This window comes from Brachionichthys hirsutus, unplaced genomic scaffold, assembly GCF_040956055.1.
Source record: "Brachionichthys hirsutus isolate HB-005 unplaced genomic scaffold, CSIRO-AGI_Bhir_v1 contig_431, whole genome shotgun sequence".
NCBI classification, from domain to species: Eukaryota; Metazoa; Chordata; class Actinopteri; order Lophiiformes; family Brachionichthyidae; genus Brachionichthys; species Brachionichthys hirsutus.
In genome coordinates this window covers 1-24,690 of record NW_027180781.1, presented here as the reverse complement: position 1 = coordinate 24,690, position 24,690 = coordinate 1, and the positions used below count along the sequence as shown (strand labels likewise).

General features: G+C 44.3%; 1 protein-coding gene across 1 annotated transcript; it reads left to right on the top strand.

Moving 5' to 3' along the window:
- Positions 1–23,540, top strand: LOC137916694 (receptor-type tyrosine-protein phosphatase N2-like). The gene is made up of 9 exons (XM_068759662.1): positions 1–40; positions 237–376; positions 9,387–9,602; positions 11,393–11,596; positions 16,051–16,198; positions 17,248–17,321; positions 20,342–20,419; positions 22,989–23,108; positions 23,370–23,540. Exons 1-9 carry the CDS (start codon positions 1–3, stop codon positions 23,538–23,540), a joined length of 1,191 nt encoding a protein of 396 aa, XP_068615763.1.
- The last annotated feature ends 1,150 nt before the right edge of the window (positions 23,541–24,690 follow it).

The window sequence follows — 24,690 nt, the reverse complement described above, 5'->3', positions numbered from 1 at the left end:
ATGCCACTCCGTGATGCCCCCCACACCCCAATTCCCTGGGGTAAGAGTCTGGTGGAGAGGTGTGGATTTTGGCCTCTGTGTCGTGTGACCCTCTAAGTAACCACAGGGGTCACACGGGATCACCTCTCCGGTTCAACACAAGCTAGGCTGGGGGTTGTCATTTTGATGAGATGGGAAAAATGTCTAATGAAGATGCGGATGAGACTTCATAAGGTGGCAGATGTGTGCCCTTATAGGGTACGACCCTTCGCCCATCACGCTCTGCCTCCTGTGGTTCTACATCTATATCTTGACTTGCTCAGGAGGCGTTAGGCGATCACCGAGGCGTGCGCTCATGCAGGTGACCTCGACATGCTACAAGTCCGGTGCCGCCCAGGTGATCAGGAACATGTTTCCGTTTGGTCTCAAATGGAAGGATTTGGGATCTGCCAATCCCCTGAGAGGGATTCCTTCGGCGTTCATTTAAATACAAAGTGTAGGAAGGTGGCTAAACTGGAGTTAGTGTTTTTAAGTCAGTAAAACTGAAGAACAATGACCGCATCGATCGGTTGGACTTTTCCATAGAAGTTATTCAGGCTCACGCATCGGCCGCGGGTCACAAGCATCTGCGTTCAAAGCACATTTTAAATGTCGGCACGCATGTTGCAATCAGTTTTCCTCTGTTGCAACAAGACTTTGCTTTAGCTCCTTGCATACGAAGCTTCTCGAACCACACCCGTTATCGAGCCGGCGTTCTATTCCTGATCCCGATATTGCTTGAATCCGTTGAGGTAGCGGGTTTAGCTGCATGGGGTTGGAGTGCAGACAACGCTCAGACAATTCAATAAATATATGAGTTCGTCCTCAGCAGCAGCAGCAGCGGCGCTTCTATGGATTCTGAGATCTTGGTGGAACTCTGGACGATCGCATTCGGCCCCACTGAGAAATACTCTTCTTCACAGGCTTTGAGATGGCCCCAGGTGTGAGGAAGATGCGTCCCACTGAACTCATGAAGTTATTCCCTGCTCTCCTCTGAACAATTCCTTGTCCTTTTACTTGTCAGACTCAGTATCAGTCTCCCAACCCGCTAAGTCTCCTGTGACTGGGGTTTCAATTATGAATGCTACCTTTGACTACCTCTGTTATTCCGCAGCAGCGCATATATCCCTGCCCGCCGCCATTCATGTGTGACTTGATGTATTGTCCCACTGTTTACCCCCCCCCCCCCCCCTTTCAAAATTAATTGCAGATTTATCTCTCCCCAAGATAAAAAGAAAAAGAAGAAAAAAGAAAGGCTGCCGAGGACATAACAGCCTAAAAGTAGTGTGGATTCAAACAAAACAATTAAAACATTGATGTTTGGCTTGCTGTTTTTTTAACTGTGAAAATGCTGTGTGAGATTTCTTTATTCACATTCCTCGCTTTATCTTTTCACTCGGCAGAATTAAGTCGTTTTCAATTGCATTTTCAAGACGGCGCTTTTTCAAAACTCACATTCTGGACCTGGCAATTTTATTTGTAAATATCCCTCATCAAAATCTAATTAGGCTTCAGAAAATAATTCTTGTCGTCGTGATTAATGCAAATCTGTGCGTAATTTGCCCCCCCACGCCAGAGTGCAAGCATAGATCTGATAGCTGAGTTGATTCCGCTTTCATTTTTGGATGTCAGCACCATTTGCTAAGTTAGTTTAATTAATTTTGGATGGTATTGTAGTGAATGTTAACATTATCCCTGTCAGACATATTGCCTTTGTCAACAGAGCTGCATATAGAGAGGATCATTACTGTCAACTTGAATTAGAGCTGCACCTAAAAAGAAATTAAGAGGAAAAAGTTCAAGTAAATCAGATCAACTTCCTGGAATTAACTAATCCTAAACTAGAAGCACCCAACGGTTGGTCCTTTTGAATTAAATTAAGCACTTCCAACAAAGATGTGTGTCATCAAAATTACTAGTCCACCAAATTTCATGAAAATCTGCCAAAGTATTTATGGCTTCTATGAATTTCCCTGAAAATGACAAACAAACAAACAAATCTTAATAACCGCTCCAACGAAAACGCAGCCTGCAAAGCTTTCGATTTGGAGTTTTGAAACAGATCTAAATATATATCAGTCATGGATTACAACATTTTAAAGCTATGGTGTGATTTTTTTTTCCACTCCGGGCTATGACGCTACAACGCTGCTTCTTTTTGAAGTGCACATTGTGTGTGGGTTTGCTCCTCCGCTTTAAATATAGTTGAGATGACAGGCATAGCATTTACCTTGATGTTTACAGCTTTGAACTGCCTGGCATGGGCAATGCCTGGGTTGGGATTCACAAGAGAACGAGGCCTATTTGAACAAGCTCATCTGGGGGGAAATACCAGAATGACATGGCTGACACACAAAGACTTTGAACGGTTCCTCCCTGAGCAAGTGATGAGCGTGAGACACAGCAATTCAAATGTTTCAAATAGACCCCAGAAATGGGAGCCATTTTTTTTGTGTGTGTGTGTCTTTGAACATCATCCATTAGGAGACATGGTGTTTCTGTCCCTCTCGCACTCTCACTGAGACACAATGCATTTAAGACATTCACCTCACTGTCACATGTCTGCCCTTTGAGTGATGCTTTAAAGGGAGTTTAGACAGGAGTGCACAATCTCATCTTTTCAGATTCATCTCAGCACATGCGCAAAATGAAACCAACTGACAATATACCAACTGACAGTATGACATCGCTGTGCCGCGGACATGTACAAACTCTCAAAAAATCAACGTCTGCGTGTGTCAGAACCTCGGTTTCATTAGCGCCGATGAAGCAGGGCAATTAAAATGAAAAGAGTCTACCCCCAGATTAGTCCAGATCATTTTCTCTCGCACATCTTGTAATATCAACTCCAGCAATAACAATAGCAGCTGGTGGATCTGATGTTGGTGGGGGGGGGGTTCCGGAACACCCAAATGTGTTTTGTTTTGCATATATTCCCCTCCGTGTTTCAGTTCCAAGCTAATCCTCCAACACCTTCCCAAACGGCGCTGCAGCAACAGGCATGCTCAGATATTGCGATGAATAATTTATTGCACCCCATTTCAAAGAGCCGAGCAGAAATCCCAACTATTTTTGGTGCAGCACTATCACACGCTAGTCATGTCTGCAGGTACATGCTGCAGCTGTTGGTTTCTTGTGCACGCCGCAGCGTAAGCAGCTTTAGCCCCTCGCTAATATCATTAAAGTGCCATTGCTATGGCGGACCAGCAGCAGGCTTTGCCACCGGGCTGGTGTTCTCTTCACTCTCCCTGTCCTCCCTGCGTCCACTTTAGATGTCCAGCAGATGCATACACTTGATATATGGGTAATTTTGAGTATTTTAAATGTATATTTTGCAACGCGGGTATGTGTATATTCAAATCGCCTGCAAAGAGACAAGTATGTAAAAGTATTCTACGCTGCGCAGCCTGCAGGTGCGAGCACATCTCTGCCAGTTATTGCGTTCATCAGAAGTCTCTGCTCTGCTGTCTCAGGTAGCAACACTTGATTATGGAATTCGTCTAGTATTCATCCTCAGCCTCTCAGCAGCATGGTGCTTCATACCTATTTCTCTTTCTCTGGTTTTATAACTTTTGCTCCTTTACTTTTTAGTTTTTTAACAAAATGTAAAGTGTGTCATGGAGTGAGGGCAGCAAAGTAGGGCAGATAAGCTTTGCAGGATGTTTGAACACGTGTTACCCTGTAGATAGAAGAAGCCTGACAGCATGGCGGATTTCGCCAGTGACCAAGGAGTGACGTCGATATGTTCCCAGATTTGATGGAGGTTTTTTTTTTTCACAGCGAAACGATGCAAACCTCCCTGGCGTGAGGACCATTAGCGCCGGGCACCGCTGAAGGGGGCGGGCCGTGAGTTGTGAAATCATTCTGTTTGGTGTGCAGTGACGGCTGAAATGTGTGAAAATGAATCCATTTACACAAAATTCGGTGTAGAAAAACCAACAAAGACCAAAATCGGGGTGAGAGCAGGTGGATATGGCGCCTGATTCTTGGTGGGCATCCTTTTTTCAACCCAAGCAGTCGGGGGGGGGGGGGGGGGGGGGTCCTTAGATGGGGCTGGCAGGTGGGTGGCCAGCATTTCTCTTCCAGTTCACCAGACAGGACGGATACTATCGTTCGGTTGACTCAATGTAAGGAAACAGAAAGTGCTGCAGCCGACTCAACGTTGGGTGGTCAATTCTATTTCCTCTGGGAGGCAAAAAAATAAAAGGAATGTTAATTATGAATAATTCCTGATAAATTAATGCTGAATGCATAATCTGAACAATATCACTACAGCTCCTCCATTCCTCCGAATCGGCATAAAATAACAAAATGCATGGAGAATTTCAGTTCTGCAGCTGCATCATAAACAAGATCTAGTATTGAAGAGTTTTGCGGAGTCTGTTTGAATGCGTTCTACTTCAGATTTGTTCCCGCTGAGCTGCGAGGTTGGCTCTTCTTTTTTCAAGGTGGGGAGGTGTATGGTGCAGCCACGGACCCGGGCTGGACAGCAAGCTCGTTTTTTTTGTTCTCCCCTTCACATTGCCAACTCCAGCTGTCACACAGAGGGACAATAGAGAAGAGGAGGGGGGGTGCTGTCTGAATGGAAAAAATAAACTGGAGAGCCGTCACACAGCTACGACCCCCCTCCTCCTCCTCCTCATCACTCCCCAAGACTCGTCATCTGCATTTGACAGGACCCCCACTCTCCTCTCTTCACCGCCCCTTTTCTTTTTCTTGCTCCTTTTCTCTCCCTGTGCTCTCCATAATCCCCCTTTCTCTCTCTCTCTCTCTCTCTCTCTCTCCCTGCTAAGTGCAGCTGTTGCTCTCCATTGGATCTTTTTTTGGGCTGATTGCTAATTAGGATAGCTTTTTTGGAGTTTTATCTTCTAAACTTGTTAAACTTGCAGTTTTCCTCCCATTTCTTTTTTTTTCTTTATTCAAGCAAATCTTTTTTGAGGGAAGTGCGTGGGGAAAAAAAAGACTTGGCCAATTACACACGATTTACTTTAGGGTTAGGGTTAGGGTTTTTCAGACTGCACCCAATGCAGCATTCATATAGTTAACAACTACTGTACTGTGTGGTAGCCGCTTATTTTTGTGCTCGCTTAAGCTTTGAATGCAAAAGCCTACTTTGTCGAATAGACTGGCCCATCTCCCCTTTCTGCTCACATAACTGAATCCCTGGGAGAGGGAGCAGTGGAAAAGGAGAGCCTGAGAAAACAGCAATTCACACACCAAACACAGAGACCCCTAGTAGCTCAACAAATGAGTGTCTAGCCTTGTGTCCATTCATATCGCCTCTTGGTCCGCAAGCCTATTAGCCAGGCATCGCTCCTTGAACATTCACTGTCGACAACATGTGGCGGCATCGCTATAGCAACCAGTGGATATGACATGTGCAATGGACGGGGACTCCTGAGTTGCTGAATATAAGGAGGGGCTCAGCCTTAACTAAATGATCGCAAAAAACCCAACCCCGCCACCTCCCCATCTCTTTTCATTGGCACAGAGACGCTGAAAGGACTCACTAGTGGGGCTTCTGCACATTCTTCCATCGCTCGGAAAATCAGGCGGGCATATCCCACATTCTTCTCCCTTTTCTTATTCTATCCGACTCTCCCTTTTTTTCTTTTTCTTCATCTTCGTGTTGAAGCCGCGGTCTTTTGTTGGCGCTGGGGGGGGGGATGCATGGGACCCTCGCAGGGGAACTTTTGGAGAAGCGGACTGAGTGGGCGGCCAGGACACGCAGACGCTTTTTGGAGCCGCGGCAGGCATCAGTGGTTATCCATGCTCTCTGGAATACAAGACACAGCGTCTTCCGTTTGCCGCAAAATGCACTCTCAGCCCCGCGACGTGGATCTGGGTAATTATCTCCTGCAACGTGTGTCTTTATTTTATTCATTGTGCATGCTTTTGTGCATTAGATGCATAAAAGGCACCTCAAAAGTCCGGCTTTGCGAACTTGTCTGTAAGCATTGCGTTGAGAGATGGGTTTCTTTTCTCATCTTAATAGAAAGGCTTTTATTATTCCTTATTTTAGGAGCTCTGACGCTGTGGTTGCATTTTGTTTCATCCTCCCTGCTCGTGATCGCATCTCCGAAAAGCCCCTTGGATGAACTATGGTAGAAAAATTTGCGTGCAACTGTAGTCGGTGTAAATGTAAGATCATATATTTCAAGTGGACCCTGAGCCCGGTGCTTTGCTCCGAGCACATCAGGCTGCAGGGAACAAAGTTTCTGTGAGGATGACGCTGCCTGGTGCTGCCGGGCAGCAGCTTCAACGCCAAGAGCTGAAAGATGCTAAATCTCCTCCGTGCTTGCATTAGTTGCATTATTTTATTATTTTGTTTAGTCAAAACATTTGCACAAACATCATAATCGAAATGAAATTGTACACAGCTTCTATTAATGTAAGTGATTTATTTTCTCAGGTTTAGAATGGGACTCGTTTAAGAATAGCAGTGTTGACTTGAAATACATTTCGATTTTGCACCTCTCTGTAGCAATATGAGTTTGCCTAAATTAATCTTCTTTCTTTCTTTCTTTATTTGGAGTTTAGTACCTTTATTTAGCAAAAATTAAATAAACAATTTCCACAAGTTGTGCATTTGCAAAATTGTAACATTTTTATGGAGCCAGTGTTTTGAAAAATTGCATACAATTTGCATTTCCCGTGAAATCTTTTGTTCTTCATCGCAAGGCTATCAGTCATAAAACCTTTTAAATGCAGGTAATTCAAATCGTTAAAGAATTCGAGTTTTGGGTGCAACATCTTAGATTTAGTGTCCGTTGAGGAGGCTGTGTGTTTAGGGCGTTTTCGACTTCTACTTTTTAATTGTATTGTGTTAGTGAATGGACAGCCAGCCGCCCTAACAACACCTCTCTGCCTGACCTTTCTTCAATTTGAATAATCCAAAGCGCCGAAATCCATCTGCCCCTTGTCTCCTCTCAGACTGGCTAATTCACCAGAGAGAAGCAATGTGAATAAAGGAGGCAAACAGGGGAAGAAATGATTGCAGAGAATTAGCTACACGTGAAAACGCTTATTTCATGAATTGTTTTAAATACATTTAGGAAAATGTATTTATTGTGATTTATCCGCAAATAAAATTCATGGAGGGAAAAATATTTCAGAAGTGTTTCATGTCAGTGGAAAAATTCGGTGCAAAAATTCTGCTCTGATTTTGTTTTTAATTTGGTTAAACCTAGTCAGAAAATTGTGTATTTAATTTTAAACAAATCTTTTTTTACATATTGATGTCGGTGCAACTGCTTTTCTTTGGGACATTTTAAGCATTTTAATTAGATCATGCTGTTTTTTAGGACATGTCTAAATTATAGTAAAATAAACAGCTGTAAAAATAAAAAAAATGAAAGGACAAAACTCTAAAGACCCATGAAGGTAATTGTTAGCCTAACACCTCCTCCTCTCCCCCCCCCCCCCCCCCTCCCTCCTCCTCCTCCTCCTCCTCCATCTCTTTCTCTATCTCCTTTAACACGATTACCACCGTCAAACACTCTTTTATGCTTGCAGTGCATTTCATCCCTGTTTGGTCCCACAGTAGAAATGCTTTTTGATTTTATTTTAAGTGTGTACCTAAATGTATTTTCAAAAGTAGCCACAGATTGTAGAGCTCCAGATCTTTTGTTAACCATGAGAGGGTTTTTTTCCCCCCTTCTTTTCCAGAACAAATATTTCAGCTGTTGATGAGCAGGTTTGCACCGATCGGTCTGTAGGGGGCACTTTGGGTTCGGAGGCAGCTGCCTGGAAGCGCCACACTGATGTGACGAGCTGTACTTAAAGTGCAAAATATGCTGAATGTTCGATCCAACGAGGGTTTTTAGCTGCTCTATACGCTGCTCTTTATTGTGCGATTACGTCAGATGGGATTGCGTTACTGCAGTAAATGAAACCCGTGTTAATTTCTAAATATCGTTCCTGCTGTCTGCATGTCCGTTTGATCATCAAGCACAGATCGAGGCCATTTTCCCCCTCTCTGTTCGCCGTTCATCAGCCTCGTCGATCCTTTCAATTGGTCTCTAACCTCTTAATGCTTGATTGAAACTACACGCTAGAGCTACAGTGATTGAAACTACACGCTAGAGCTACAGTGATTGCAATCAACGGCAAGGCCCAAAACAGTAATCGAAAAGACCTGCTGCTAAAACATTTGCAATTACGAGCCACAAGGTCAAACCTTATTGTTGCTGGTCTGAGGTGAAAGTGTCTTGTTTTATAAAGGGTATAACAAGATCCTTCGGGGAGCCCATTAGACCCCTCAGGCTAAATGTCAGAGCCGGACGCTTTTTTTTTTTCTGTCGTGTTGACGTTTGATTCTCATTACCCATCCATCTTTCGATATTGCACGCGGACAATTACGAGCCCGCTGATGTATTTGTGTGCCTTTATTGATATAGCCCTTTTGCAGATGTAAAGCTGTTTGGCGTGCACGCAAGGCTGAAAAAAACGGAAGCCCCCCGTGGGTCAGCCGTGGAGGACGGTTGGGCTGATTTGTGTTATCGTTGTCTTTTTGACTTCCTGATAAGACGGCTGTATTTTATCTAATCAGATAAGAAAATCTCAACAGTAGCTACATTTTGGATGCATTAATTATCCCTCCCAGTCATTGCTCCTAATTATCACTGCTATGCCCTTAAAATATTCTGCATCGGTGGGGCCCACGGGGAATTTATCATTACGGTAAATGGCTTATGAGTGGACCAATTATAAACAGAGATTCTTTAACCTATGCTGATGAAACTGTTTGAGATGAAGCACAGTGAAAACATGCCTGAGACAAACCCGAACCCCTTCCTGTCTGGATCTAAAAACATTTTTTTGAAACTTCTCTTCTATTCAACCGGTGGCGGACGTATTTGAGGTCCGGTCCGGGTCGCCTGCGTAGCCATTAGCCGCACGGCTTGGGCTCAGGGCCTAATCCAGCTAAAACTCAGAACCAGAGGAGCTCATTAAGCACAAGCTTTTAGTATCCCAACCTCCTGTAGCTGCACAGTGCCAGCCCACCCCATGCCAGCCTGAGACAGGGTTGTAAATGTCTATAGTGGGGCAGAGTGAGTAGAAAGCACTGGACACAGGCTGGTAACAGGGGTCTGCTGAGCATTGAATACAGATTATTTGGGCGGTATTAGAGCTGGCTAATCAGTGGGGGCAGGTCAGACTGTGGGGGTGGGTAGCAGGGACGAGTGGGAGAGGATGCGGAGGCAGGTGGAGATGTGCTTATGCCTCTGTCGAGTCCACAGGGAAGCCAAGAAAAGCCTTTATTTAATATATGTTCATTAGGAAAATAAAATTAAAATCAGTCCCCAGAAAATGTGGCGTCCTTTACTGCGCTGACCATGTTCTCTATCTGTCTCTGTGTCCTCCAGAGGGGCAGCCTGACCCAGATCCCTGTGGTGAAGGAGACCAGGGTGGAGTCGGGCCAGTTCCTGCTGCTCTCCGTCCTCTGCATGCTCTTCATCCTGGTGGCGCTGGCGGTGTCCGCCACTTTCTTCTGCGTGCGCCAGCGCTCCCACCTCCGCATGAAGGAGAAGCTAGCCAGCCTGGGGACCGACACCACGACGGATGCCACAGCAACCTATCAGGTTAGTCCAGCCCCTTCGCTACGAGCCAATCACGTGTCACGCCACTTGGCCTGGGTTCTCCCATTGGAAGAGCTCTCTGCTCAGATGACGATAATAGTGATTAGCTTACTTTGAATAAGATTCAACAACCGTGCACCAGAAATCCTTTTATGTTTGATCAAATCATATTAATGCTCCTTAATTTTAGCATTTTTGACTTGTCGCTGCAGCAGCTATTCACTCGAGCCCATCATTAATTATTATTCTTTGCAAAGCGAGTGTGTGTGTGTGTGTGTGTGTGTGTGAGAGAGAGAGAGGGGGGGGGGAATAGGCAGCCATTGTAACCTATTCTCTGTTCCTCCAGGGTCATGGGCAGCCAGGGCTGTATTGATTTTCAGCGCTGGGGCTCAGCTGTGCCCAGCATGGTACTCAGAACATATTTATCTGCATGTCGCGTTAACATTTTCAATATTTAATAAGCTTTTCACAAAGCTGCCCTGTCTGTCAAAAGCTGGGGGTGCTATAGCGACATGACAACAGCCACAGAAAAGCAAAGATTTCATTGTTTTTTTATATTAAGATTAGATTTTTCATCTCTTCTGTGCACATTTTACAGTTGAATACGGCGAGCATTCCTCTCGGCACGCCGTTCAAGGATGGAGCACCTGCTTTGTCAGGTGTTTATGTGGGCGTGTTCTCTGTTTGACAGATACAGTTGTGTTTTTCTACTGTGGGAGAGGAAGACGTTGCTTGATGGCAGACGTTGATGCCTCTTGGCCTGTTTTCATTCGTATTGCTGTAGTCTGAAGGGAGACAGATTGAAATGTAATCCCACAACCGGCGGTCCTCTCCCCTCTGACCCTCTCTGGTGCCTCCTACAACTACCCGCCCGCTCCCGGGACGGTTTCTCGTATCCGAAGCGGCACAGGCACCCTTTGCAGAGATGGTGAGGATTCAGGTAAAATGATGAGGTGGGCCTGGATATTGCCCCAAGGCCAAGGCCCGGGGCACCACTTCATGGTTCTAATCATTAAAGTCTGACGGCGGGGAATCGGACCAGGGCTTAGCGGGGTCTGTGCTCCAGGGAAATATCGCTATGATAGATCATGATATTTAGCATGTGCTTTCACAAAGCATTTTCTCTGGGTTGCTCTGCCTTCACTGTTATCAGCTGAGTATGGAAATGAATTCTGTGAAGATGACTGGCTTTGTTGCCCACAACCATCCATGATGGGATTCACAGATAATGAATTTAAGATATGTGTGTGTGTGTGTGTGTTGGGGGGGGGGGGCATCTGTGACTCTCACTCTGCTTCTTTACACATTACACAGATCTGGCAATGGAAATGTGCTTCTTACCTTTTCATTTTGAGTAGATAAATGCCTAGTCTTCACATTTTCTTTGATGCTTTATGTCTGTTCTAGAAAAGCTGAGTCACGGGAAGACGAGTCATCCTCATCGTATTGTTTTTTTTGTTTTTTTTTATTCTGGAGATCAATTGAAATAGAAAATTATACTTTACAATTGTGTAAATTTGAATCTTCGTTGGTTGTGCCTGCGGTTGTGCAGCTACAGTGAGCCTTCTATTTGATTGATGAATGCGGCCTCCTCATTTGAAAATGTATTTTTTTTTTAAACAGTATAGATTTTCGCTCCATAGAGCTTGACTGCGTGGGAATTTACTTTAAAAGATCACCCTTTTTTTTTATAACTAAAAGCTCCATTCTTAAACACTGAAGACAGTCGCCATGTTGCAGCCAGGTCTGAGTTTATTCTGCAAATTATCGATATTATCTCCTCTAATCCCCAGGAGCTCTGTCGCCAGCGCATGGCGGTCCGGACGTCGGAGCGGGTCGAGCGGCCGGACACCCTACGGCACTCGCGGCTCAACAGCGTCTCATCCCAGTTCAGCGACGGCCCTGCAGGCAGCCCATCCACCCGGAGCAGCACCTCCTCCTGGTGTGAAGAGCCGGTGCCGTCCAACATGGACATCTCCACTGGTCACATGATACTGGTAAGGATGTTACTGATTGATTTATTCTTAGTGGTGGGGGGGGGGGCAGCGAGAGAGGAGAGGAGACGGGTCCTGGTTGAGGTGTGGCTTATTGTCCGGCCTTCAGAGACCTTTAGTGGTCCTTAGCATCCGATCAACCACAACACGTCATGTCTGACTGACTAAACCTGTCAGGGTAGGAATCTAATATTCAGCTCGTGTTGCAAATGAGTGTGTGGAAAAGACCGAAGGAAGCTAGAAGTAAAGGAAAAACCAATTAATTAGTGAACTAAAGTGATGGATAGCAACGGAAACATTTTAAAGTAATCAATACGTCTTGGCTAAGCAGTTGAAAAGGTTTAACATAGGCCTTGCTATTTGATCTTATAGCCTAGTTAGCCAAAAGACATGCATGAAATAAATGGGAGGCTAACTGTAATGAACATGTGGCTAAAATATTTAGCTGTATAATCATTTATAATCCCAGATTATGACAGAACCTAAACACTGACAGTTTGGTTTAACGAGAGGGAGAGAAAAAAGCATCAATTAACGCTTCTGTATAATGAACATTGTGCTTTTAAATGAGATCTTGTGTAGAGGATTTATGGACGTGTCAGACAGAGACCGGGAATAGACGTTTCATTTGAGCATACATGACGGCGGGCGCTTTTAAGACTTGGTGTCTGCATGGGAATATGTTTGGCTCCATGTTGAAAACCAACATCTTGATTTCTCTGTTTATCTGCTTTTCTGTTTCATCCCCCCCCCTCCTCCTCACAGCCCTGTTATCTTTGTCTTTTTTTATCACTCTTCCCACCATTTTCTTCCTCTTGCCTTATCTCGACTCTGTTATCTTAGTTTTTCCTCTTCCAACTTTTCCCCCCTTCTTTATTAATTGCGACCTGCTTCTTTCCCCATTGCAATTAAAAAATATATATTTTACCCCCCCACCTCCCTGTCTTTCTGTCGCTGGTGCAGCCCAATGAGACATTGTTCGACCCACCTGATTGCCATTTGGATGTCTCAAAAAATGTCACAAGGGGGTTTGATTTTGGTTGAAGCCGCTTTCCGTCGCCCAATGGATTGTTTAAAATTCTCCCCGACTTTTCATCCATTCATTTTGAGACAAGCCTGATAAAAGAGACGGCTAGATGCCTTGCAGTCTTTCCATTAATGGAGAGAGCATTCATCACTCTGCATGTCCTGCTTTTATATTGCGCGTCTATAATGAATGAGAGGGAATCTGAGTAATGCCTCGTATCGGTGGTAATAGATGGATTTGGTTGCACTCGTCAAGGCTTGTTTGTGAAGCCCCCTTTGAAAACTCTGACAATAGAAATGCATTTAGCCCTCCAATAACAAAGGAGGCAGCGTGAATCATTTCTGAGAGCTCTTATTATTAGGCCCCATCTCTTCGCAGCGCCGACAGAGCGATTGCAACGTAGAAAGGTAAAACACGCGGCGACCTTTGCTCCCCTTTCAGCCCATGATTGACATGGAGATGTCCTATAGGGGTTCTTCTTTAAAATTCCACACAATTCTCACATGAAACCATGTGTGAGATTGCCTTGTTATCACTGATCTCAGACCTATATTTTTCCATCTCTTCTCTGCTCTGCTCCGCTCTCATCTCCCCCCCCCCCCCCCTCGCTCCTTGGCGCTCACATCGTGTGGAGAAGTGTGATGAATACCTGGCTCTCCAAAGCACATATGCTGCCCGTCCTTTTGTTTGCGGCCCAATCGCTTTCCACATTCCTGCAATCCCCCCCACCCCCCCACACACACACACATTTAACCATAATGCTACTGGTGTATGAATGGATTAAGATAGGCCCCCTTAAGACATAAAATCTCTTACATAACGATTTAATTTTACTGAAACCGGATGCACCTCTGCTGAGTCATCTGCTGTGTTAATTCACACTTTCCCCACCTTCTCATTTTTGCCTCTTGCGGCTTCGCTATGAGGCACAACCGTGCAAACAGCATCAAAGGAATGATTAGAACGCTCAGCGACGGTTGCTATAGTTTTAGCATGGTAGCATGTGCTGCTAATGTGTGTCTGGGCTGATTGCACTGTTCTAAGTCTGTTCAGCACCATGGACAGCACATCACTAGCATTGTTCAAGGAACAGCAGCTAACGTTCAGACGCAAGGTCAAAATGTTGTCGTTATTTCTCAGCTTGAAAAAGAGTAGAAGAAAAAATAACAAAGCAGCTTTAAGCATTTTTTTTCTTTATGTTTCCTCATTCCAGTTCAGAATTCTAAATGCTTCCCTGAATTATGAGGAAAAGCACCTCGATTAAAGGAAAAAACCTGACTTGTATAATAATGTAAAAAATAAAGATTGATTCATGCATTGATTCTGCCCTCTAATCACTATCTTGAATTTAGTTTATGAGCAATTCAAATGCCATTAAAGGCAGAATGCACATATTAATGGCTCTGCCTTCACCTCTCCTTGCTGGTTGTCATCCCATAACGCTCCCTGTACAAACTGTTACCGGCATTGTTCATTTTAATTTGACAGCAGAGCTTGACAGTAATGTGTTACCTGTTGTCTCTGCCTCCCCTGGTTGTCCCTTCATCCTGATTTCACTCGGCACCCTCTGCCGCCGAGGAGCCTGCTTAGGAAGGATTAGACATTGTTTCCTTGACACCCAGGCCTCCCATCCCCAACCCTCTGATTGACAGACATAATCCCCTCCCCCCCATTCACTAAACCTTCGTTACCCTGTCTCTGGAATACGCCATGGTCCGCTGCCTGCCCCGAAGAACGGGAGGGTTTGATAAGGCCCCGATGGCTGCATTGCATTAAGCTGTGAAAATATGAATTTGGAATGCAATCGATTCGAGGCATCGTTTGAATAGGATGCGATGCAATTCAGAGTGGATTTATCAAGTATATGGAGATGTAATATCGGAAGGGGAGGCGGGATGCTGTCAGCCTGGCGAGCAGAGAGTACTTGTACAGGGTGGCGGGCTCTGTCAAGTGGCGATAATGGTATGCTGTCATTGTCCTAGGAAGACAGTGGCGTGTGTTTGCGTAGGCAATGCTCAACAGCACACATGCAAATATCTATCTGCTATGAGAACATTGACTAGATTCTTTTTCTGTTTTTTAATTTTTCATAATTGAGTTGTTTTGTTTTTTGCATTCACGCATTTATTAAAATTAAAAGCTCAAACAGGGACAGTTCAAATGGTGGGTTGGTGGAAATCTACTCTAATGTCTCCGAAATATCACGATATGTAAATTAAGGGCTCAGACAGAACACACTGTGCTGCTGTGTTCCCTCATTATGCAGCTGCATTAATCACAGGAGTTTCACTGTGGCGTTTAAGACCCGAATGACACCTTTGCCTCCGTATCTAACAATAAAGTTTGATTTCTTTTGTGTGCAGGATTTTTTATTTATTTTTTTATGTTCCTATAAGTCATCTAATGTCTTTTGAATGCATGCACGAGGCATCTGAATTCAAAAGCCATCAAAGGTTAATTGCCTTTTATGCACTGGACAAGCTTATTTGGGATTTTCTTCTCAACAGGAATTGTACGTATTCTGCTAAAGCTTGGGTTTTCCCTTCTGATAGGCAGGAGTGAAAACAGTCGGCTGCAACAATAGCGTGTCACCTCTACGCTCAGCCTGCCTATAGCGCCTTTAATACGGGATAAAAACCCGGCACATCTGGGTATCACTTTTATTGTATTAGCCAGCTGATCCCTGACATCAGTTTATGAGTCTGTAATCTTCTGCCTCGCACAATAGCAGACTAAACCATTTAACCCCTTTGGGAGGGGAGCCATGATACAGGAGTCACGGGGAAACATAGCACCACGCTAAAAAAAAAAAAAAAAGGGCGTCTTCCTGGAGAGAACCTTTCAGCCTGCTAAGACTTACCCTGTTTGGGGGAAATACACACACACACACACACACACACACACACACACACACACAGGCCTCTTCCCTTCCCCCTTTTCTTTTTCCATCTTTGTCTCTCCAGCAAATTCAATTTTGTCTTCTCCAAGTGACGGCTTAAATGCAGACAATCTTATCAGTGGCTGTGCAAGCAGTGAGAGACGTGATTGAAACACCCCTGAAGTATTTCCAATGCAGACAAACCTTTCAGGGTCTTAATTGTGTGTGTGTGTGTGTGTGTGTGTGTGTGTGTGAGAGAGAGAGAGAGAGAGTTTTTGTCTCAGACAAACAAACACAGAGACCTTCCACACCTCGATCTTCGGCAGCCTCCTCCCTGAGTTGTTTGACTATACAGCAGGTCAATAAAACGTGGCTTCAATGGAGCAACAGCGTGGATGTGATGTTTTGCTCCAGTTTATTTACTGAGTAGCTCATGGTTAACATGCAACGAAAACAACAACAACAACAAGCTATATCAATCTGCTACTGTCGGCCATATTTTTCTGGATCCTTTTTGGAGCGGTGGCTCAGGTGCTGTCTGCTTTTCTCTAGTCATACATGGAGGACCACTTGAAAAACAAGAACCGTCTGGAGCGCGAGTGGGAAGCGCTGTGCTCCTACCAGGCTGAGCCCAGCGTCTGCGGAGTGGGCCGAGGCGAGCAGAACTCCAAGAGGAACCGGTCGGACACCGTGGTTGTATGTGAGTCCTTTCAGATATGGACTGTTTATTTTGAGATGACATCTTTCACAGGACTGGAGCAGTGCGGCGTCATCGTTTCTGCTGATATGTTTGTGAGCAGATGCTTTAGGGCTCAAACACCGCTGTACAAAAGTATCTTTCTGAACAAATGGTCATTTTTCCTGAATGCCAGTGAAGGCATCTGTCATTTTCCTGGCATTTCTTTCAATGCAATCCTAAAACTGTGTATAAATGTTAATCCATAGCTCATATATTGTGTGTAATTGTTACTATGTGGGGGTTACAGACAACCTGAGAGAAATACTTGTTTGGACAGGAATATTTAGTGCGTGGGCGCAAAGACGGAGAAGAAACAGTCGCTCCATTCTGCTATTTATTTGGTTTACATTCCAACAACTCCAGCCAAACTTGTGTTAGCATTACCTTTGCCAAATGCACGAGTTATTTCTCATCCTCTAATCCTTTTCTCTTGTAAAAGTGAAGCATGTTTGAAATCACATCATCCAAAAGAGTTTCCAGTTGGAACCATTACCATGTTCTTTGCATTTGATGTAATAATACTCTCTTATAATACAGGCGCTAACAGGCTCTACCCATAAATACACGTTTCGAGGCTTGTTTAGTCATGAATATAAGAGAGAAAAGAGTTTTAGGTCCGTTTTTAGGGGCTTTAACTTGAAGCAAATGGGTTTTAAGGGACTACTGGAACGGGTTCGGATTCAGTGGAAACAGATTATACGAATAAAAGTTCCAAATGTTTGAGAAAAGGAGGATTTTAAAGGCTCGGTACTTACAAACGTCTTAGGATGAAGTATTATTCTTGCAATTTGACATCCCTTATTCAAGGTGGAGCAATTCAGGACTTCAAAATAATGTGTGTCTGTGTGTGTGTGTGTATGATGAAACTGTGGTGAAATTGTACTGCAAGCCTTTTCAGTTTCATATTGAAAGAAAATGATGATGCTGTCGCTGCTTGAAATTCTCTGTTATTGTGTGAGAAGGAAAAACTGTGGAAAAGTGCGTTGATGAATTATGCATCTCCATCGCAGACGATCATTCCAGGATCACCTTGAAAGCGGAGAATAATCACAGCAACTCAGATTACATCAATGCCAGCCCAATAGTGAGTATTTCATTCGTTATAGATCGATGTTGTGGCTAATATCTGTTGTTTCTGAAGCCTTTTTTCCTACCAGCCCATACCTGCATGTGGTTGGGTTTTACTTTGGGTTTCAAAGGAGTTTCAAAGGACCTGTCATTGTTTCAGGTGCATTGATGTGTTTCCCTTCTCAGCCCTGACAGCCTCAGTAGATTTGGGATATCTTACGGAATCACGTTGCTGCTTTCAGTGCTTTCAAAATGGCCATTCCCTGGAGACGCCCCTATTTTCATCACCATGAATTATGAACTGTTTTTGACTAAACAAAATGTATCCCCCTACAAATCCAGAAAGTCCACAGTGTTATAGGGCTTGTTTTTATTTATTTTTTCCCTCTTGTTTTTTTTTATTGTATTTTTTCCCCCAAAACATTGCCAGTCATGATTTCCCCTGAGGCTGCTGAAAAGGGATTCCATCAAAAAGGAAATAGGAAACTATGCATTTCAAATACAGTGCCAAAGATTTCTGAGGAGATAGATGAGGGGGCGCACACCGCTGCACTAAAAGCCTATTACTCTTCAGAAACAAACAATGGAGACTTCTAGATGCTCTATTTATTCCTCCATTTCCTCTAATGGCGTATTCATCGGTTTGTGGTTTATTTAAACATTGTCGTTGTGCGACATTTGCCATCTTATAGAGCAATATTATAATAAACCTAATCAATCAGGAGCTTATGTGAAAAAGAAATTGGTACAAAATAAGGTTACCTAAAAATATTTTGGGGGAATAAATAAAACAAACTCTAGATTTGCTTATGGATGTTGAAAATGGGTGAACTAATGGCAGATGCAGCGGTGTGTGGATGAAAGGACAGTAATTACACCACAAAAGGGACCCCAGGCTGAGCCCAGCAAACCTGTGATAATTATGTCTGTCGATGTGGCTTCTTCCTCCTCATTAGCTTCAGGGGCAGTGGTCTACAAGTAAATAATCTGTTGCTGCTTTTCTGGGAAAGAAGAGGCAAAGAAAGGGCGCTGCCTGCAACGCAGGGGGCGTCATGCTTACAGGGAAAACCTTGGCTAATGGTTAATGCTTGACCACAAATGATGTGAGCGCTCCCAGATGTGTGGCATCATTAGCGTGAGGGATGGTTTTGAAGGATTTGTACAGTTACACAAAATGTGCTCAGAGACCCGGATGTCTTTGGCTTCTCTGGCCTTCTTAAAGCCAAATGCTGCGTAGCTTTTAGAGTTTTTATTTTCATTTCCCACCTGTTCTCCATGCTTTTGTTGTCAAACTTCATGGGATGAGTTCGAGTCGGCGTTTAGCTCCCCAGCTTCCTGTCTTTCATAAACACTGGATCAAGGCGCTACGGCAAAGGTGTTGAAAATCTAGACGCCTTTTCAAGAACAGATATTCGTGCACACTATTTTAACACAAGTTACTTTACTTCAAACCAAAGAGCGCTTCCTTGACTTTTTGTTGTAGTCTATCTTTGCCCCACAATGGCGACGGGAGGGCCGTGGAAACGCAGGGCAACGCTTTCATGTTTGCGCTTTAGTATTCATGCAGGGCTGTCAACGCGCAGCTTCAGCATGTCTGTGTCCTTGAGATTGGCCGAACGGAGAACATTCGGCATGGCGCTTTCATTTGGGAGCATTTTTTGATTTCATTATTTTTACAACCCCACAAGAGGAATTTCAACCAGTCAGGTGGAAGAGAAAATTGAAGACCGTTGTAAGTAGAGCAATGGGTACTTTATTGGGAAGTATCCTCAATAGCAAGTGACATTTACTTTATAGCTATGAATCCGAGTTACATTGTGGATGTGATCGAATTTCATCCTGGGGAATTGAGCGTCATTAAATATTTCACTGCTAAATGCTGCAGACTTCGCCAAAACAAAATAATTTATAGTTGCAAGGATAATATTCAACAGTGTGTCCCATTAAAATGAGCGCAAGTGTCTGTTCCTAGCCTGGCTTATAATTAAATCGTAGTTTGGAAGTGCATTTTGAAGTTGATATCATACACTAATAAAAATTGTTTTTAGAGAAACAATAAATAAAGGAACAGATTTTATTGTGTCGGTTTGGATTGACTTGCCTTTCGGAGCGTGATGACATCATTCTCTTTTTGAGGTTATTACACACGGACCATTGTTTTAATATATTAAAGAAATGCTCCACGAGTTTGACAAATAAGGCAAAGATAAACACAAGGAAATGAAAGTAACAACTGGATTCACTGATGAAGTTGTTGTTCAGCATAAAAAAAAAAGTCCATAAATTATTTTTGAAAGCCATTAAATACGATCCTGTGGCTGCTCATAAATGTCCCCCCTCCCTGAATCTCTCGGTTACAATTAGATGTGCAGTAAAAAAAAAAAAAAAAAAAGAATCTTGTATTTCTATTGGTGCTCAGCACTCAGGGTCACATCAATATGCAAATAAATGAGTCGGAAACAGTTTACATTTATGTATCATCTGTCATTATGATGCCATGGAGACATCAGGAATGCATCGATATGCTCCCACCTATTTATTTCCCTGTGAAATATGTCAACATCTTTCCCTTGATGCATCCTGCGCCCGAGGGCGTGCATGAAAATTGCATTCAGTAAAATGCGATGATCGATTTCAGGGGTGCGACCCAACCAACAACGACTCAATCAAAGGCTCAATCATTCCCTCATGTCAAGGTCGCCATGTCGGAATGACCCACCTCAACATTCCACTGCCTCGCCCCAGCCACCCGCGGGGCTTTAAGGGCGCCATGTTTCATTCAGGAACGTGTGAAAGTGTGACAGAAAACAAGACCCTGAAAGACATTTCATGAGCTCTTTGAGGGCACGGTGGAGAAGAACGTACAGGATGACTGAAGAAGAGGAGGAACTTTAATAGAACGATGACGGGATGAAGCTAAGGAAGCTAAGAGAGGAATCCAAGTGTAGGACAAAATGCGAACATTTTAATAAAAACAACTCCTGGACCTCCACCGCCACTCAAACACTTTGTCACACTCTGCTCCCTCTCTCCCAGATGGACCATGACCCTCGCAACCCGACTTACATCTCCTCCCAGGGCCCACTTCCTTCCACCGTGGCAGACTTCTGGCAGGTAATACGCCTCTCCATTTACTGTGGTCCTTCAAAATTACTTCATGTTGTCTTTCTGCAGAGGCGGAGGTTCATGAGTCACTCTTGTTCCGAGACGTTATTGTCTAGTTGGCTATTTCCTGTGAAAGTGAGAGCAAAAGAAAAAAAGAAAGTTCCACTATGTTTTCTACTCAAAGTAACTAAAACTTGTGGGTACAGTTTGTTCTTATTGCGCTAAATACTCATCTTAAATGGACGGTGCCGTCTTTGTCCCGAAAGACTCCCCTTCATTTCTGAGTCAAGAGCGCTTAAGAGCCTGACTCAGACGCTCTCATCTCTGTTGCAAAACGAATTTACATGCTTTTGTTCAGAAATGCATTTTTTTAAATGCTCTCTTTGACTCCAGACTTTGCCTGGGAATCGTTGTGTTTCTGCTTTTACTGCTCATGATGGAATCAGATAAAGTCCTTGAAAAGATGGGCTCAAATCGTAGCCCATGGCCAATCGAATGCAGCGCCGTGCTCCTTGTTTACATCGGCCAAATTACGAAGCTGTAGTTCCAACATTTGGAGCCTGATTACCCCTCAGCCTGCAGCTTTTAGCTGTGTTCACTTGTACTAATGTGACCGTCTTGGCATTTTCCTTCACTCTATTTGAATTCATTTCCTTTTTCATTAATGCCAAACAGACATTTCATCATGCCATCGTGGACGTAGGTGTGGAGGTGCGCTCTAAATGATGCATGTTTTGCAAATGGCCTTCTCGTGTGCTAATAGGACAGCACTATAGTAATTAGCGGGCCCATCACTTCCATATGGTGAAGTAACTCCGCTAGCCGTGACCAGGATGTAGAAGTGTGAAACATAAATCCTGGCGGACCAGCTGCCCCCCCCCCCCCCGCTCTCGGGGGCCCCCTGCATCATGCACCGGATGGATCCTCGTTGTGAATCATGATGATAATGCTGACGTTTTGCGAGCGCAGACGTCGGCAGCCCCTTTGTGATCGGGCAAAGGCTTATAACAGCTTTTTAATTTTCCACTTTAATTCTGCACGCTGACAGGGTACAGCCTTTTGGGTGTTTTGCAGTGAAATAGCTTTTTATACCAAAAAAAAAAAAAGAGAGAAACAAAACCTTTTTCAAGCTCTGTCCTTGCACAAAGACGAAGAATCCGTTGCCTCTTATTGAAAAAGTCTGCGCTAATTGACTCAATTTTAAATTTGTACATTTGAAAGTGCCTCGAATGAAACAGTTCATTATCTGTTTGTCACGTTGGAGATGCATTTGTTTTTCTGATTTTTTATTTCTGTGCTAGGTGAACACGTGCATATCCATTATTTAATTAAGTCAGCGGCTTAGCCATGAATTCTACTTTAAATCTTTCTCAATTAGGAAGAAAATAAAAGGAACATTGGAAACACATTGACGCAACATTGGTTCTGTGTCTGGGAATAAGAAGTATCCATTCATTATTCAACATGGTAAAAACTTGGATTGGAGAAGGAGAGGCGGTGGGGAGAACTGCTCTTTCCCCCCCATTAAAAGTAAACAAACAGAGGAAACACTGCCACTCTAATGCAAATGGACCGTGCAGGAGGCAAATCTTTCTGCTCCGTCCTATCTAATCCACAGCAGCCCCAGGCAGCACCACTCTGAATGGCATATCCACTCTAATCCTCCACTCCTCATTCCTCCATTCCTTCATCCTTCGCTTCTCTTGTAGTCCCTGGCTATTACCTTAGCTCTGCTGGGATTTGCTTTCCCGCTCGCTTCCCCTCAGAATTAAACAACAAAAAAAGAAAAGAAAAGAAAAAAGCTCATCAGGGTTCACAGAGAAGCAAGTTTGCTCAATTTGAAGCTTGTAATTTTTTTTTTATCTTACCTTTGTCTGTATAAATGTTTTATAGTATGTATGTTCGCAGCCTAGAAATTGTTTATCACATAAAAAAAGCCTTGCAGATGACGAGCTCTTTACGAGCCGAAGATGGAAAATAAGAATGTCCTCGCTTCCTACTAATATTTGCCAAACCTTACAAGACTTAAATGGATAATATTTCCTCACATTATCGCCTTGCCTAATCTCGTCACATCTTGGCACCGTTGGCACGGCCGGCGGGTAACGCGTCCGCTGGGTTGGATCACAGAAGCTTGTGATTAGTGTATAGTCAAGGCCATTGTGTTTTTATAGCAACCATAAAAGCCGCGTTTCCTCCTCATTTTCCTAATGGCTGCCGTGGGCCTGTATTTTGTCTTTCGCAAGGACACATTAGATTGTGATAAGATGGAATGGAGCAGCAGCTCCGTTGCATGTTGTGATCCCGCTCTGGCGGCTGGGAGAGGGCGGCGCATGACGCGCCCTCCCGCTGCTCTGCCGACTCTCGTCGCAGGCATGAGAGGTGACATTTATTCGTACTTCCCGGACCAAGATTAACAAATCAATTTCGCTCTAACACAAGGCTGCCGTGTAAAGATAATGTACAATATGGAGCTGCGGCTGGCGCCGTTCGAACTGTATTAATCGTGTAATGTCACACAGGGGCGGCATCAAAAGGCCTGTGTTATTTCAGGGATGCATTTTTTTCCTGTGTGCAGATGGTGTGGGAGAGCGGCTGCGTCGTCGTCGTCATGTTGACCCCACTTTCTGAAAACGGGGTGAAGCAGTGTCATCACTACTGGCCCGACGAGGGATCCGATGTGTACCACATCTACGAGGTACGCCCGCCGCCGAGAGATGGAAGAATCCATTCACACGTTACAAAAGTGTTTTCTGGTTTTTGGATCCGTCGTCTAGCCTTTTCGGTTTGTTTAGCGTTTATTAGCTCTGTCCTTTACAGTGGAGATACATTTTTACCTGCGGTGGACACAGTTTTCCAGATTCCAACGTCTCCAGAAAACACAATCATCCTCCCCAACAAGCATGAGGTTTGAAATGTCCTTTAATCCCCGAACGCCCTCATTCTCCTCCACATCCAGGTCAACTTGGTGTCGGAACACATCTGGTGCGAGGACTTCCTGGTGCGGAGCTTCTACCTGAAGAACCTGCAGACAAACGAGACGCGAACCGTCACCCAGTTCCACTTCCTGTCCTGGACCGACCGTGGGATTCCCAACTCGGCCAGGACTCTCTTAGACTTCCGCAGGTAGCGTGACGGATCCTGCATGTTGTCTTCAAACGCCACCGTTCCACAGATTTCAGGCGGATTTCCACCTTTACAGCCAGCCTTTATCCTGAGCTTGATCGTGATTCCCCCCTTATATTCCCCCTCTGGTTCGTGCCCCTTTTTTTTGCCCCTCTTGCTTTTCGGTGTCCTAGAGAATGTTTGTTCTAATAAGGCCTGTGTTTCTGTACTATCCCTTTCATCCTGGGCCGTTTTCCATCACCTCCCTACAGCACATGTGATGCAGCAAATTAACAGCCCTGCGCTGCCTGGCTTGGCTCGGGGAAATAAAAAAAAAAAAAAAAACGAATTCAAACACCCAATTAAATGAGAGCTGTCTCACTAAAAACATGGGAGAGGGGAGGGAAGCTAGCGACTGAATACCCTCACTCTGTTCTCCATATAATGTGTTCTGGCGGAGGATCAGCAATAGATCCTCTGGGAGAACCCAGTGGGATAGGAAAAGCCTTCCAAATGAGAATAGCTGCGTCTGATTTGTGGATTGAAGTCTGTCCCTCTGGTTTGTTATGCAGATGAGAGTGAGGGGGGGGGGGGGGGGGCATGTGCAGCATTATCATGTCACCCTGTCTTGACAGTTTTTTTTCCAGATTAAACTGGGTGCAGCTCAGTCACTTCTATTTATTTGTGATATTGCTGTGTGTGGGTTTGAGCTGTGTTTTGATGACGTACGTTTCCCTTTGATCTTGAGATGCCGCCCCGGCTAATGCTGCTGTAGGTTATGGGGAATCTAACGCTCTCTCCGTGATTCAGAGGTCTCAGATCCACATCGTGCACTTCGCACTCACAGCTTTCACAGTTTCAGCCGACTCGGTATTTTGCGGTTGCCAGTGTCATTTTTGTGATGTTGCAGCTAGTAATATGAGCCCAGTTGCATAGTCACAAAAGTGATCATTGGAAACTGTGTCTCCTCAGCCAGGCCTGTGCACAAACTGTCTCTCCCTCCTGACTCCCCCCCCCCTCTCCTCCTCTAACTGCTCCTTGCTCTGGCTTGCATGGGACCTGCAGAATCTCTGTATGCTCTTTAACTAAGGACACATTATAATTATACTCGTTATTTTACATAAGCATGCTCGCAATGTTATTAAATGGATTAAACGCAACATGATCTGATGTGA

What these genes read in the sequence shown, in the direction of transcription:
- LOC137916694 (XM_068759662.1), top strand. Translation starts at nt 1, where the DNA reads ATGCCACTCCGTGATGCCCCCCACACCCCAATTCCCTGGG. An exon ending in CCACTGGTCACATGATACTG is followed by an intron (nt 11,597 to 16,050) that starts GTAAGGATGTTA and finishes GCTTTTCTCTAG; the next exon opens with TCATACATGGAGGACCACTT. An exon ending in CCGTGGCAGACTTCTGGCAG is followed by an intron (nt 20,420 to 22,988) that starts GTAATACGCCTC and finishes TCCTGTGTGCAG; the next exon opens with ATGGTGTGGGAGAGCGGCTG.